Source organism: Ischnura elegans, assembly GCF_921293095.1.
Source record: "Ischnura elegans chromosome 13 unlocalized genomic scaffold, ioIscEleg1.1 SUPER_13_unloc_3, whole genome shotgun sequence".
Lineage (NCBI taxonomy): Eukaryota > Metazoa > Arthropoda > Insecta > Odonata > Coenagrionidae > Ischnura > Ischnura elegans.
Window position 1 is genome coordinate 3,185,051 of NW_025791659.1, and position 15,686 is coordinate 3,200,736.

Sequence of the window (15,686 nt, forward strand, 5' to 3'; positions counted from 1 at the left end):
GCTCTGCGCCTCATGCATGCATTGGTAACCTCAGACGACGTATAACTCCTATCTTCTCGTATAGAAACTAGGTCCCTGTGACGTCACGTGGAGTGGCATCGTATGGGCGCCAATCTGTCCCTTTTCAAATGAGGATAAAAATGGACCATTGCCATTCGTCTAAACCGGTATTTCTAAAACAAAATAATTTGTATATTATGAATACACTAATGGTGGGTAACGAATCGCAATCAATGCCTTTCGTTTTCTTTGATGAAGGAAACCACCCTATTGTTGTATTTTGTTTTTATTAATGCTCCATGTGAGGCCCAGTTTCGAAAACCACACATCCGTGGCTGAGAAACCACGGATACAGAAAAGTAGTGAGCACAAATGCTTCAAAACCAGAAACTCAACGTCAGAGACTACACTGTCAGGCACCACACCAAGTAGTCGGTTCTCGCACAAGTTGCACGGCTTGCAACTGCTGCGGGAGTGCGGTCACGAGCTGCGAGGCTTGGAAAACAGGAACAAAGTGCTCCCGTTGTGACGGCTGCCAGTCCTAACGCTACTGCGCTCACCGCTTTTCATTTGTCCTCATTGTATTCCACCCCCCGACCTCGGAGGTGGCGCACTGGGCGTTGGACAGAAGGTGAGCCTTGAGGCAGAGAGGAGGTAGTCGTTCAGAGGAGACGTGAGGGTGAAGATTGCCCTAGTCAGCGATATACAGTGCAACCTCGATATAACGACATCCCACGGTGCACTAATAAACACTCGCTATAGCGAATTGTCGCTTTACCGGAGGTGGAGCAAATAATAGCCAATATACCTGTTGCAAACAGATATACAGGAACAGGAGTGGTGCGGCGACAGATAAACATCTATCCGATAAACGTAAGCATAAATCCAGACGAAAGGCGATGTTTTTTTGCATCACTAAATTTCCTTAGTCAAATAACGACTAACTATTCAAACAATTTATAGGCGCCGCACTGAATAAAAATCATGCAAAGCATTGTTTCGTCAATCATTATATTTATCGAACAACAGTTTACCACATAAATTTGAGACTGAGCACTCCATTAACTTCATTTCTGACAGATCGCTAGCAATTACAGAGGTTAAGGAGTCTTGATGAAAGTCTTCCGGCGGTGAAACCCTCGCTATGGCGAGAGCCAACACCGAAAGGGTCTCGTAAAAACGAATTTTTTGACACGCTTATTATAGGGTCAATTGACGGTGCATCGGCTATCTCTCGTAATAGCGGGGGTGTCGCTATAGCCCGTACTCGCTTTAACGAGGTTCCACTGTATTAATTTTTGATAGTGTTGTTTTTTTTTTGGCGAAACTAGTGCCAGAAGTTTAGTGAGTTAAAGTCCACTCATTTTTTTAAATCCCAATTCCCCTCCCCATATTCCCGGTGATGAAAATGGAGTGGTTTGGTTGCTAGCGCGATCCTCCCAACTTACTGAGGGAATTACTTTCCCCTACAGGGGAGTAGGTATAATTCCAAGTACGGGCGGAATAATTATTCTCTCTTGCTCAGCATCCCGTACTGGCGCCCAATAATCCCAACAAACCTAGACCCACAGCTTAACCCGCGGCACAACCGGTACAGTAGTTGCGTCTCGCACAAGTCGTTCATGTTGCTGCTGCAGCCGGACATGGATCCGTAATCAAAGAGTGCAGTCAAGCACAGCAAGGCTTGGAAAACAGGTCACGGAGCTCCCATGAATGTAGCTAGCACATGATAACACCATCATGCAGCACCAGCTCTAGGCTGTCCATGCCAGCAAATGCCAGGATGTGGCTCAAAAAATCTCTAATCCCTTCGTCTATCCCTCCACTTCCCCTTCCACTTCGTGGATAATGTTTTTCTTAACATACGATTAGTTAACAGTCAAAGAATCTTTTAAAATTAATCAAGGATTTTTTTCCGCCGCTTACCGTCTTTTTCAATACTATAGCAGATGTCCGAGTAAACTTAAAACTAAGGATGAGTCGGTTCTTAAACTTTTTCACTTCTTGGTACCGGTTCATTTCTCTCCCATTGGTTCTCGATACTCGGTTCCAAGGATGAACTCATATTTTCTGAATTAATTGCAAATTTAAATGAACAACCACAAGGAATAAATTAAAATAATTTTACTTACGATGTAAATAAGCAAGAAATGTCTGCAAAAAAGAACAACAGCAGCTACTGGTTTTTTTCTTCCAAGTTTTGATTCAACATTCAACATTTTTACCCTATCTCGGTCTAATCTATACTTCATTGGCAGAAATATTGCCATGAACAGACGTTTACTGAGTGCGGTAGTGGTCGATGCTCATTTGTAAGGGCTACGGAAATTATGCTTGTAGCCCAGTATACATGCTGCATATCATCAGTATCAATAGGGATACTCACTCAACTTCTGACGACAACATCCATTAATTTGTTGCACCTTGTGAGTCAGTTCGAAATATACTCTATATTCTGCGACGTAGCTTAAATTGTAACTGAAATTGACAACTTATTCTCATGCTTCAGTGTCACAGTTCTCATAACCTCGACAATAAACTGCTGGACATGCCGCTACAGCGACACCATGGATAAACTGGGCAGCCGTGATTTAATACAAAATTGTAATGCAGTGTTGCATTCTGCAGGATAACCACACTTCTCGATGCCATGCATAGGTTTATCAACTTACGAACAAGCTCTCAGAACGCATCTTGCTCGTTTGTCAAAGAATAGGGTAGTTTCCTTCATCAAAGAAAACGAAAGGCATTGATTGCGATTCGTTACCCACCATTAGTGTATTCATAATATACAAATTATTTCGTTTTAGAAATACCGGTTTAGACGAATGGCAATGGTCCATTTATATCCTCATTTGAAAAGGGCCAGATTGGCGCCCATGCGATGCCACTCCACGTGACGTCACAGGGACCTAGTTTCTATAGGAGAAGATAGGAGTTATACATCGTCTGAGGTTACCAATGCATGCATGAGGCACAGAGCTCAGGGAAACATGTCTTAATAATCACCTATTAAAACTGGCTAAGGTCGGAAAGTTTTCTTCGTTTGATAAGGTATTAATAAACCTTTTTTAAGCCAAGCGCTACCAGACAGCAAGGTACTCAGCTACCCTCTAGCATCCTGCGTCCTATCAGCGCTCAGAGCCTCGATCAAGGTCACCTCACAAGGCGGGAGGGGGAACCAGAAATACGTCACACGGAGAGATTTCCTTACCCATCGCGTTTTCGCGCGCTTGAAAATTTTCTCTTTTCATTTAATCGCGAAAAATAGATATCGTCATTTAAAAATCTAAAAGCGTGAAATACGTACTCCAGGAGTAATAATCTTCCGATATAGGCAATAAAAAAATAATAGGAAACCACCCTATTACTGTATGTGTACATACCACACCTTCCGATGCCTATCAAATGATTTTTCCACTGGCTGCCGTTCTCGGCACGGCACTCGGCATTGCAGAGAGTCGTCTCCGGTTGCCTCATCTGAAAGCTGCCTGAATTTCACGTGAATGGCTGCCCACGAAAAGATCTAACGATTGTTGGATTATTCTTCCTCATAGAATGATCCTCCAAAATTGTTAGAACATTAATGGCTTTGCCTCGTTTCGCTTTTTAGTTTTTAGTTGGGCCCTCTTCGCTTCTATAGCGTTGAGGTGTTTTCCCCCGTCCACTCCCTTCCGCACCTTTCCTTTCCCAGAGGCGTCGTCGGGCTCCTATCGCGGCGGCGCCTCTTTCCTTTTCCCTTCCTCTCTAGCCCCTCCTCCGGTGATCGGGCGTATAAGCCACTGGCTTGGTTCCCGGCCCCAGTGTGTTGTATCCTTGAAGGGCTCCCCTGAGCCCTCATCAGTTGCTCACGAAAAGGCATTTCGTCTGAAAGCGGACTCAACGTAACATTGTCTATACCGTATTCCTTCCAATATAGCCCCCCCCCCCCTAATTTTGAGGCTCGAGTTTCGGGAAAAATAAAAAAAAATGCATTTGTATATAGTCCCCCCCTTAACTTTTATCACAGGAATTTTTGGAAAGAAAGGGGGGACTATATTCAGACAAATACGGTATTTCATGCATCGCCGTCAATGGTGCGATTCAACTCGTTTGTGGACTATAATTAATCTAATTAATCGTAGTGGGCCTAACTTGGTGGAAATCCATAATCGCAGGAATAGAAGGATGAACAACTTTGCTATTTCCACATAGTAGTTTTACCCTTCTCGCTCCCCCCTCCTCCACCTTCCCCTTACTCATCCACCCCTCCACCCACCCCACCTACAGTGACGCCAAACCCAGCTCCAACCCCAACCCTTACCTCCCCCTAACCAACAGCTCCCGGTAATTTTCTGCTATATATACTGTCAATTTACCTAAATTTTCACCTTGATAATGTTACTCTGTAACGAAACCATGGTCAGTGTTGATAAATTACTATGTGGAAATAGCAAAGTTGTTCATCCTTCAATTCCTCCGTCGTTTGTGGACGTCCATTGAGACCGAGGGTAAGTTGAAAGAGCGGTGCCATGCCGTGGACGGCGGCAGGCAAAAAGTCACCTCGTCTGAAATCGGCCTAAGGGGCTGCAGCTGCGGATATGTTGCAATGTTGGCAAGAGCGACAAACTAACGAATCCTCATATGCACGGGTTAGCAAGGAACTCTCAAAAGAAAAAAAACGTGGAAGCTTTGCAAGCGGAAAGTAGTATATGGGTCATTCAATGTCTAATCAACCAATATTTCGACCAAATGACACCCACCGACTCGGATTTTCATGAAACTTGCCATGGTCATACATTCTGGTATAATTAGCAATTGCGTGCAGTTTTTACCTCCAATTGTCAATTGTTAATGAAATATGAGCAATTGAAATTTGGGCGTGACCCCTAAAGTGCCGCAACGAGCAACACATGGTGATTTTTATTTTCATCCATAACTCCATTCCTGTGAGATGAAAAGGCATGATTTTGTATTCTAAAGCTAAGTGGTCCTTAATGGTCCCACGATTATCATTAAATACTCACTGCATTAAGTAATTCAGCTGCAGAAAAATAGAGTTTACAAAAAAATCTTGCTTGTACCATTTTTCATTGTCAGCATCCACAGGGAAAGGTCAAGCGAATACAGACTCATGGTTCAGTTTAAAGTAATCGCTAATGTATGAGCAAGGATCCTGATGAAAAAAAATCGTGAGTCCGACATTCCTTTTAGTAAAGAAAATACTCACTCATGGCCACGGGAAAAAAAGGCTATTTTTCTCTTTTCACTTTTTGGCCTTAAATACGCTGCAGACCATTTCGGCTTTGGGAGCCAAATTCAAATCCTTGCAACTGTTCCGAGTCGGTTTCAAAGGGCCAACTTTATGCGACCGGTTCTAGATACTGGTTCGACAGAACCGCCAGTACCTAGAACCAGGTACCGGAACAGACCCATCTCCACTTAATATATTACCGTATTAGCGTGCGTAAGACGCGCACACGTGTAAGAGGCGCACCCCTATTTTGAGCATCGGAGTTATGAAGAAAAAAATTTTGCTGCATTTTTTTATACTATCGCGCGTTGTTGCAGACGCACGCCTGGAATTTCGACAGTTATCGAACTTTCCTCTTTCAATACTAATTGAAAGAGGACATTTTCAAAAGAACTACGGTGGTAATAGCGGCAAAAGAGGGAGTAAAAAGAGTGCCGATCCTCTCTTCGCATACGCCGTTGCTCTACGATGCTGTCCTATTCACAAACAATTTTGTTTAAATGCTCTCACAGGAGTATTGCAATAGAATTGCCGCCGTGGAAAATGTTAAGGCAAAACACGACAGGCACATAGCATGAACCTTCCGAAGAGCTTGGACAACAATCGGGGCAATCTCAGCGCCGTAGGATAATAACCACGTCGTAGATTTAACGGAACCACACTCGACCCTCCATCAGCCAATGCCTCTGCCGTTTTTTTTTCCTTTCCGAGACCCCACAGGAAAATTGGAAAACATCAAGTTACAGGGGAACAATGGAAACGTGTTTCATCCCTACCCCATCTCACCAACTGACCTTGATCGATCTCCCAGTTAATGGAGCCCAAATGCTAGGTGAGTCATCTACTGAGCCTGAAGATATCTCGATAGCTTTCAATGATTGTATGACACGCACGAGGTTCAAAAAAGAAAGAGATCTAACGCGATGCATATCTGACAGAATTTAAGTTTATTAAGCTCTAATTGTTTGACACAAAGATTTATAGTTACAACAAGGCTACTAATATTCAAAATAGCCCAAACAGCACAATTTCGGAAGAAACAAGCGTAGCATAAGCGCATTCAAACAAGGCGAGACGGACTGGAAACTTCAGGCAACGCAAACTGCGTATACCATATTGCTGTGTCTTCGCCCCTTTGCATTGAAGGCAACGACGTCACATGCAAGATCGGACGTGTTCGTCCATTGCTCCTTTGCTAATAGCCTCGTTGCTTGAAATACGGAGGGGAGGGAGCGCACTCCTTCCCCTCGACCTCTCCTTCAGCACTCTTCCCGCATAAGCATGATGGTCATTCGAATGATCTTTCGAAAGATCTTACGAATGATCATTCACCATGTAAAGCGGCCTTTATAAGCATTTCCGATTTCTTCTGTCCACCATTTAGTCCAGCAATGAACACACTCGTTCGAATTTTTTAAAGCGCAGGTTTTAACACCAATATCATTTTCAGTTGCAATAATCCTCATATTAGCGTCTGAAGATGATTTTTGGAAAATCAGGTCCTCAGCGTAATGGAAATTACTAGGCAAGACAGATATTGACTATTAACCAGATATGTCCTTCAAAACTACACGTTTCTCTGCGTTTGATAAGCGATTACTATATGCAGTATAAATGCCGCAGGATGCCCACTCGTGGCAGTAAATTTAGCGCGCCCTCCGGAGTGAAAAACCCCGCGCGATCTTCCATGCTCACCTCTGGGGTACCGACGTGACGATGCGATGCTTACAAGAAAACCAAACAGGAGCATTTTAAAAATACGTCACTAAGGGAGAAACTTCCCTGCCTGCCGCTTGTTTTTTACCCAGGGTTTCAGATGACTGACTCACGCTGAAAACCAAGGCCACTCAGTTCCCCTTGGACTTGCGACCAGTGAAGGGGAGGGGGGGAAGATAAGAAGTTTGTGTAAGAGGCTCACCCCCATTTTCGGCTGCAATTTCTGGGAAAAAAGGTGCGCCTCTTGCACGCGCTTATACAGTACTTATCAAGAAGTAAAGAAAATAATTCCGTTTTACTAACAAGGAGACATTGCCAAAGTGATGTTCAGGATCTGCATGCGGATGTTACTAACTGGAACTATATAGGTAAGGTAGAAAAAGTGTCGCGGCTTTCTTCCACATAGGCCCGCGTTCGAGAGATATTTGCATGTAAAGATTTCGTCCAGCATGACATGCCTTGAGTAATCGTTCCACTTAAACTATGGCTGTGGCAGTGCGGTGTAGGGTGCTGCTCCTCTAACCTGTAATGGCCGTCCTGGGTTCGAGTCCCAGCGTCGGCAATATTTTTCTCTCTTCAAATTCTGAAATCACTGTTACATTTTATCCCCATTCGTGTTACTTTGAGATTTTTTAAATTTCCATATCAATTTATAGATTTTAAATGAAACTCCGAATTGTGTCCTCTTATTCGCGTGGTAAGGCAAAATTCAGAGTTTCGTTTAAAATCCATATTTTTATATTAAATTTTAAAAATTGCAAAGTAACTAAATAAAACGAATGGGGATAAAATGTAACAATGATTTCAAATATTAGAAGAGAGAAAAAATTTTGCTAACACTGTGCCTCGAACCCAGGACATCCACTACAGGTTAGAGGACTCGCACCCTAGACCGTGCCGCCACGGCTGTAGTTAAAAGGTCGCGGTAACTCAAGGGATGCCATGCTGCGAGAAATCTTTACATGCGAATAGCTCTCGAACCCGGGCCTATGTGGAAGAAAGCCGTGACACTTTTTCTACCTTACCTATATAGTTTCAGTCAATAACATCCGCATCCAGATCCTGAACATCACTTTGGCGATGTCTCCTTGTCAGTAGAACGGAAGCGATCGCACGCTAGCTGCATTCAAGGGAGCACCGTGATCCTGTTTTCCAAGCCTTGCAGCGCGCGAATGTGCTCAACGATCAGTGACCGGTATTACAGCAGACTCCTGATTCTCCGGCTACGGTATATCCATGTTGCGGATTATTCGTGCATGATTTTAATGCTCGCTCAATATTTTCCGGGGATCGGGTTGGTGTGGTGCTAGAGTGTTGGCTTCCCACCCGGCGGGCCCGGGTTCAAATCCCGGCAGCGGCAGAGAATTTTCAGAGACTGCCCGATCCCTGCTTGAATGTTGTGTGGAGGACATTTCAAGTGCAACACTGCGTCCGTCGGATGGGACGTTAAGACGTGGTCCCCTTGCCACCTTTTGTTAAGAGCAGGCTAATGCCGATGCCGAGTTTCTCTCCACCCTTCCTTCCATACCCTTCCCTCACGGCGCAAATGACCTCAGCTGTCGGTCGCCTCCTCCAAATACCATACCATACCAGTAAATAAAAGTGTTATTTTTGGGTTTCTCGTGTCCGAAAACACAAGAATTGACATGTTGGTCAATGAAATTCTTCTATCTTTTTCTATCTCGATTTGTTAAGCATTGAAACCCCGTAAGGCAAATTCGAATTTTTGGTTTGGACCCACATTGTGAGGTCAAAAGGTCAAAATTGTAAAATTTTGCTTACTCTCAACAAAACTTAGGACCTTTCCCGATAAGTGTGCCAATTTTCATGAATATTGCTCGATGCAAAGATACTAAAATTGCTGGTCAAAAATGACACATGGCCCTTGAGACAGTCTGTACTTAAAACATATAGAATGAGTATGCCAAAGAAAACAATGTCTGCCCATTTTTGAAAATAGTGATAAAAGGTTCAAAATTTTGGTTCAAGTATCCCATGTTTACAGTACATTTTCAGTGTATTTCTAATCTTTCACTATCACCCCATATTTGGCAGTTTAGCGTCTTTGTGCACATTAGGGGTTGTGCCACAATGAAAATTCCCAGTTAGTAAAAGCTTTTGAAAGCTCACTTCCTTCTACGTGACTGACTTAAAATCTTGGAATAGTTTTTTTAATTTACCACTTGGGGTCCACGAATAATTTGCAAAGCATTGTTGGATACCATACCATACCATCAATATTTTCCACGCTCTTTATAAAAAAAGAAAATCGGACGCGAAATCACCGCAATTACTGCATTAACCCCTTGCGTTGTAATGGCAAGTCTAGCTCGTCATGAACTCTCGACGCCAAACCGCTCAATGATGAGTGCATCTCCTCATCGAATTGTGCCTTACCACACGAATTAGAGGGCGAATATCTCTCGAACCAGGGCCTATTTTCATCTCCAACATTCCTGGAACAAGTAACGAAGAATTATTACCCAACTCTCATTTGACAATAATGTTGAGCACCATTCTAGAAGGTTCTTTACTGACTGCAAAACTACATACTTATTTTAACATCACTTTGGCGATGTCTCCTTGTAGGAGATTTCTAATGGAAATAGTAAGCCCGGTGTGGCCTAGCACTAAAATGAAGTAATTCTGTTGATTTTGCACCCAATTTTTTCACATGAAGTTCACAAAAAAAATTGAACGAGAGTGAACGCCATGCACAGATAATCCACAGCATGGATAAGCCACAGCCGGTACATCGGTAGTATGCTGTAACAACATTTTTAATTCATTCATCTCGGCAGAGAAATTCATCACGCACGTAAAGGCCCAACGTGCCAGATCCACCTCCCAGTATACATACATCCCACGATCTCCTAAATGGTGATGATTTCAGCCAATAAGAGGATAATGGGAGTCGATAAGGGTCGAATCTAATGCTGTAATAATCGACGGGTTATACCATATAAAGTCCCTAATCCTCATATTCCCCTCAAATGTGAAAATAGTTGACCTCCCATTCGATAACAGACATTTTGAATGGATGGAGAGGGAATATATTAGCCGACCGAATATTTCCCCAAAGGGTTTTACAATCGACCGACCACTAAATGTCATGTCCCTAGGGACAAACATGCATAGGGGATGCCCTAACCCGTCGGTTCGTTGAAGTTCTTGCTGCCGCTAATTTTGGTCGCTTTATAAGCAGTTCATAAGCGGGCAATGCTGAATGAATGTATTTTACTAAGTCCTAATAAAGTAAAGTCCTATCCTCTTACGAATAGTATAACAACAAGAGATTTCAAAATAGGGCAAGAATAGTATTCTGAAAACAAAAAATTTTAATTTTGTCGCGAGTATAGAGTCTATGTCGCCGACTCATGGCCCAATAAAGTGGCATGCTGTCCAAATTAAGTGGAGAATACTCTGGGATATTACTCAACTGGGTTCTGTTCTTCAAGATCTGCCCCAATTAACCGGCTGCCCCAAGTAACCGGAGGACCCATTAAACGGAATCTACTGCACATAAGAAACAGTGATTGATATAGAGGGATATTTTCCATCATGCATCCGTGTGTCCTTACATGCCAGCTGGCTGTTCCTCTCCCTTCTCTCCCGAGCCGATCTTCGTCTCTCGATAACCGCTCCAACTTGCGTCGTAACCTCCTGCTTCTCTTCTATCGCCAAATCTGCTGCGGCGTCACCTGAAACATAAAATATTAAATCAACATAAAAATATTGAATTCTGAAACTTGTTGTGCTGCAATGTAACATGGGCAAAACCCACTTTAAAACACGCGCCCCCAGTGAAGAACGCATCACCACGTGACCTTCCCCACTACGGCCAGGTGCCTACCCTCACACCACTAGACCAGGGGCGCCGACTTATAAAAAATATTGGGGGGGCCCATATCAGGGGTCTTGCCCCGGGAAGAGGTTAAATTCAAATTGTCTCGCAGCACCGAAACACTATCATGATTCACACCACTTGTTTTCAGTAAACCTGCTTAGCCTTATAATTATTTGTTTTAACACATTGTTGAATTTATTTTAAAAGGTAACTATCGTCAAACATGGGAAATAAAAATTATCAATTAATTTTTGTGATTCCACAAAGTACAATATAACTTAATTATTTCCTCGAATCATTGAGGGGGCTCCGCCCCCCCAAACGAATCTTTGAGGGGGCTCGGGCCCCCTCAGGCCCCATGGAGTCGGCGCCACTGCACTAGACCTTCCCTACCCCAGCTCCTTCCCATCGAACGCGTCACCACGTGTCTTAGCGGAGCGCCCTCATTGGGAGTAGGGCGGCCAGGAGGGGTATATAAGGAGGAGCCCGATACCAGGGAAAGCAGTGTGGAGGAGGAGGAAAGAAGCCGATTGACACCTTCGTCGGTCATTCCTCCCTGATGGTTTAGACGTTTCATCCCCTGCCCTGAGGGAGCCTTGGGAAAGAAGCCGATTAACACCCTCATCGGTCATTCTTCCCTATGGGCTTAGACATCCCTACCTCAGCCGGAAGCCACCCGTGGAACCAGACGATCGGAGCTGAGACGGAGCACATGGCCGGTGACCACTGACGCCGCCATCCCGCCTGCGGCTCGTGGACCCGCCGCCAACGCCAGAACCCCCGCAAGAGTTGTCGTGGATCCCCGGAGATCCCCAGAGAGGCCGTTCCGGACCGATCCAGCCCAAGCCCCGAGGAAGCAGTAGCAGCACCACGGACCTCACCACCCACCTTTGCAATCAATCTTGTAGGGGAAAGTAACCAATAAACGCACCCCCGGGTGTTTTAAACTTTACCTCAACGAGTTTTTCCTTCCACCATGATTACCCGATCCCGTGGGCCGGGGTGGGTCTCCCTCCCACCTCCGGTTGTCGCCGAAGCCGCGATAAACTGCTTTGATAAACACAAAATTACACAAAAATTTTAGGGCTAGACGGATCCAGGATTTTTATCAGATCCAGATTCGGATCGGATCCTTGATTTTCAGAGCCGGATCTTTCGGATCGGATATTTACGGATCCAAATGCATTTTCTAATTCCTGACGCTGAGATTCCCCCGATGATTGTTCAATCTCTTGGAAAGAGTCACCCTATTTGCCAGTCGTATTTTTCTATTTCATTTTCCACGGCTGAAATTCTCCTTATACGTAACCTCTGCGAGAGCTTTCAAACAAAACGGTTCAAGGGTAGAACAAGCATCGCATGCGACGGCGCATTTGAAGAGAGAATCAGAACTCTTTCCACCCTATTTGCATTCACTGAAGTTATTATAAAATTTTGGATCCAGATCCGACGTCTTCCGCGACTTTGGATTCTATGTATCCGATGAAGGGCAATATCTGCAGATACTTGGATCCGAAGTATTCGATCCAACCATCCCTAAATATTATTGTACATCCTGCTTTAATGGGATACATTGATAACACAACACTATGCGGCTGAAATGGCAAACATTTAGTTTAGTAATAACAATAAACAACCAACATATGAACATTGACCCAAGTAATCCAATTTGAAAACACTCTCTAATAAACCACAATCTCATTAACCAAGAAATGATGAACTCTTATTCCTAAAAATTTTGGCATTTGCGGGGAAGATACGAAAAATAACTTCAGGTAGGTCATTCCGCTCCACTCTATGTAGGAAGGATTTTTTCAAAATGCCTGTCTTCTGTTTTTTTAAATTAATTTTGAATTTATGATTTTTGCTTCCTATCTAGCAGGGTGAGTCCGGCTTTAGACCCCTTACCTTCCAAATCCACTCTTTTGTAAAGGTTTTGTACACCCAACATAGCCTATTTATGGTTCATTCGAAAGTTTGATGTACCCATGTCTCAATTTTTCCTTTGTCACTGTATAGTGTAATAGGGTAGTTTCCTTCATCAAAGCAAATGAAAGGCATTGATTGTGATCTATTACCCACCATTAGTGTATTCATAATATACAAATTATTTGTTTCAGAAATCCCAGTTTAGACGTATGTCAATGGCCAATTTTAACCTCATTTGAAAAAGGCCAGATTGGCGCCCATGCGATGCCACTCCACGTGACGTCACAGGGACCTAGATTCAATACGAGTACACCCATGTCTCGTATAGCGCAATTTCGATTAGCGCAATTTCGATTAGCGCAATTTCGATATAGCGCAAATTCGTTCCTCGGGGAAACATTGCAACGCAGTATAGCCTAATCAAAATCTTAAACGCTCTCGTGATAAAACATGAACTTGCGCTAAACACACACGAAATTTCCATCAATTTACGCATATTACTATTATTTCTTGCCTCAAATCTTCTTTTTTGTTTATATATTAATCGAAATTCATTGCTGCGCAATTGCCAAAAGTATTACTCGTCATTGGGTCTAGATAGCCGGCCTACCGAAGATTTATCTCGTCTCCTTAACAGAATGATAATAAATAATTTAGATCGTTAATTAAGCGTGGGGCTAGTGGAAATGAGTTTTTTTTCAGCAATACGGTTTGAGACGTATTTTTGCCGTCGTAGGTTACCGGGCGATTGACTTCCAGGTAGAGTCTACACTAAAGCCTTCAAGGTCATCGGTATTCACGGGGGAGAAATGGAGCGGTGACCGAGTTGCGTATGAATAGCATCAACACATAAAAGGGTCCGCTATAGAGTCTTAAACACAATGGCTTCGTTCCCTCTCCGCAGTCATAGCCCTTCTGCGTCTCAGGAATACAGTTCAGCAGAAGAAGGTGATTTAGATAGAGCCATACAGAGTAAAAACCAAGAGAATATGGCAAAAAATAGGAATGCGTGTAGAAAAATCAAGAATTTATCAAGAAAAACCATTAACCTAGAAGAGGACTTAAGAGAGGTCAATTGCTTTGAAAATGGAGAGCTTCAAAGCGATATTGCGCGGAAGTTTAAACTCACGATGCCTTATTCTGAATAAAGACGAAGCTAAAATATCAGTGACCTCAGCCGCACCAACTTCAACCAAGCGGTCTACACATACGGAAAGTTCATGGTGAATCAGTACAAAAAGACGAGAGTGGTAATCGCTCCGAGACATTAAGTGAAAGCTCCGGTTGGTTCCAGAATTTAAACGGCAAGCAGGTATTTTCAGTGCGGCGATATCAGGTGAATCTGCAAGTGTTGATAGCGCAGCCACCACAACATTTTCTGATGAACTCCAAGCTGTTATTGAAAGTGGCTCCTTTCCCCCTCAACTAGTTTTTAATGTTGACGAGACGATATTCTTTTGGAAAAGAATGCATTCTCGATCATTCATTTTCAGGGAAGGAAAACCTGGGTCAGGTTTCAAGGCATTTAAAGACTGTTTCACGTAGCTGCTAATGACTCGGAGGACTTCAAAATAAAATGATTTATCATTCATAAACTCCGCTAGCTATGAAATGGCATTTAAAGTAGCATTTTCCTGTCATTTCGATGAGCGACAAAAGGGCCTGGGTGACACAACAGTTGTTTTTAGACTAGTTTGAAAAATCGTCAACTGCCGGCAACGCATTACGATCCCCTGAGATAGCAGATGTTAGCCCACCCGCACGACAGGATGGAATTTCGAAAGCACGTAAGAATTTTTTTTAACGTGAATAAAAGTCTTTGAATGCGTGAATACTATCTTTAAAGATGTTTTAAACTATAAATATTTATAGAAATAATGTTTTCTAAGGCTTTTTATGGGAATATAGATGTTTTAGAGGAAATTCAATATATGCTACCAGGAACGCATCCCTATCTTCCCTATGTTAAAACGCTCTCGTATAACGCAAATTCGTATAGCGCAAAGACCCCAAAGAACGCATCCCTTGCGCTATACGAGACATGGGTGTAGATAGGAGTTTCACATCGTCTGAGATTACCAATGCATGCATGAGGCACAGAGCTCAGGGAAAAATCTCTTAATAATCACTTATTAAAATTGCCCATGGTCAGAAAGTTTCCTTCGTTTGATAGGGTGTTAATAATCCTTATTTCAGCTGAACACTATCTGCTAGCAGCCTGCATCATAGCGGCACTCATAGCCTCACGCCAAGGTGGACTCACACCGCTGCAGCTGAAATCATACTTAACCTTCATGGGCTTGAAAATTTTCACTTTTCATTTAATCGCGAAAAATAGATATCGTCGTTTAAAAATCTAGAAGCGTGAAATACATACTCCAGGAGAAATAATCTTTTAATTTAGGCAATAAAATAAATAGGAAGCCACCCTATTAGGGATGTGTGAATACTCGAAAATTCCAGTAGAGTTGGGTATTTTTGGTTACAGAACTGTTGAGTGCCATTAAGTTCAGAAATCTGCCGACATGGAGTGCCATGAAACTCATGTAATACTATCGTTTTTAAAATTGATAAGCTGTTCAATTGCCTTCGCCTGGGAGTTTCAGCTTGCTGCATACATAGCAGTCAACCATGACGACATCGGCACTGAATTCTTTTTCGTCAGTGGCGTCGGCCGATCGTCTGCTGACCCCGCTCTTTTCAATGCAGGTCCACAGAGAGATAGGCGCGTTTCTAATTTTAAAATGTACAAAAAAAGGCAGGGTCTTATGTACTAATTTAATTGGAATGTTCATGTACAAATTGAGGTCAGAGGACCTCTTTAAAGACAACATTGGAAGTAATTACACTATCCTCTGTTAATACTTGTTTAGCGTTTTCCATAATACCGTATTTGCACGAATCTAAGACGAGGTTTTTTTCCCTCCTAACTCCTGCAGAAAAGAGGGTTCGTCTTACAAT

General features: G+C 43.1%; 1 protein-coding gene across 1 annotated transcript in view; it reads right to left on the bottom strand.

The window, feature by feature from the left end:
- LOC124172799 overlaps positions 1-15,686 on the bottom strand; it is a 175,997-nt gene that overhangs the window by 79,273 nt on the left and 81,038 nt on the right. The window contains exon 8 of the mRNA XM_046552283.1: positions 10,531-10,650. Within this exon, the coding sequence (XP_046408239.1) occupies positions 10,531-10,650 (120 nt within the window). The remainder of the gene's footprint in view (positions 1-10,530; positions 10,651-15,686) is intronic.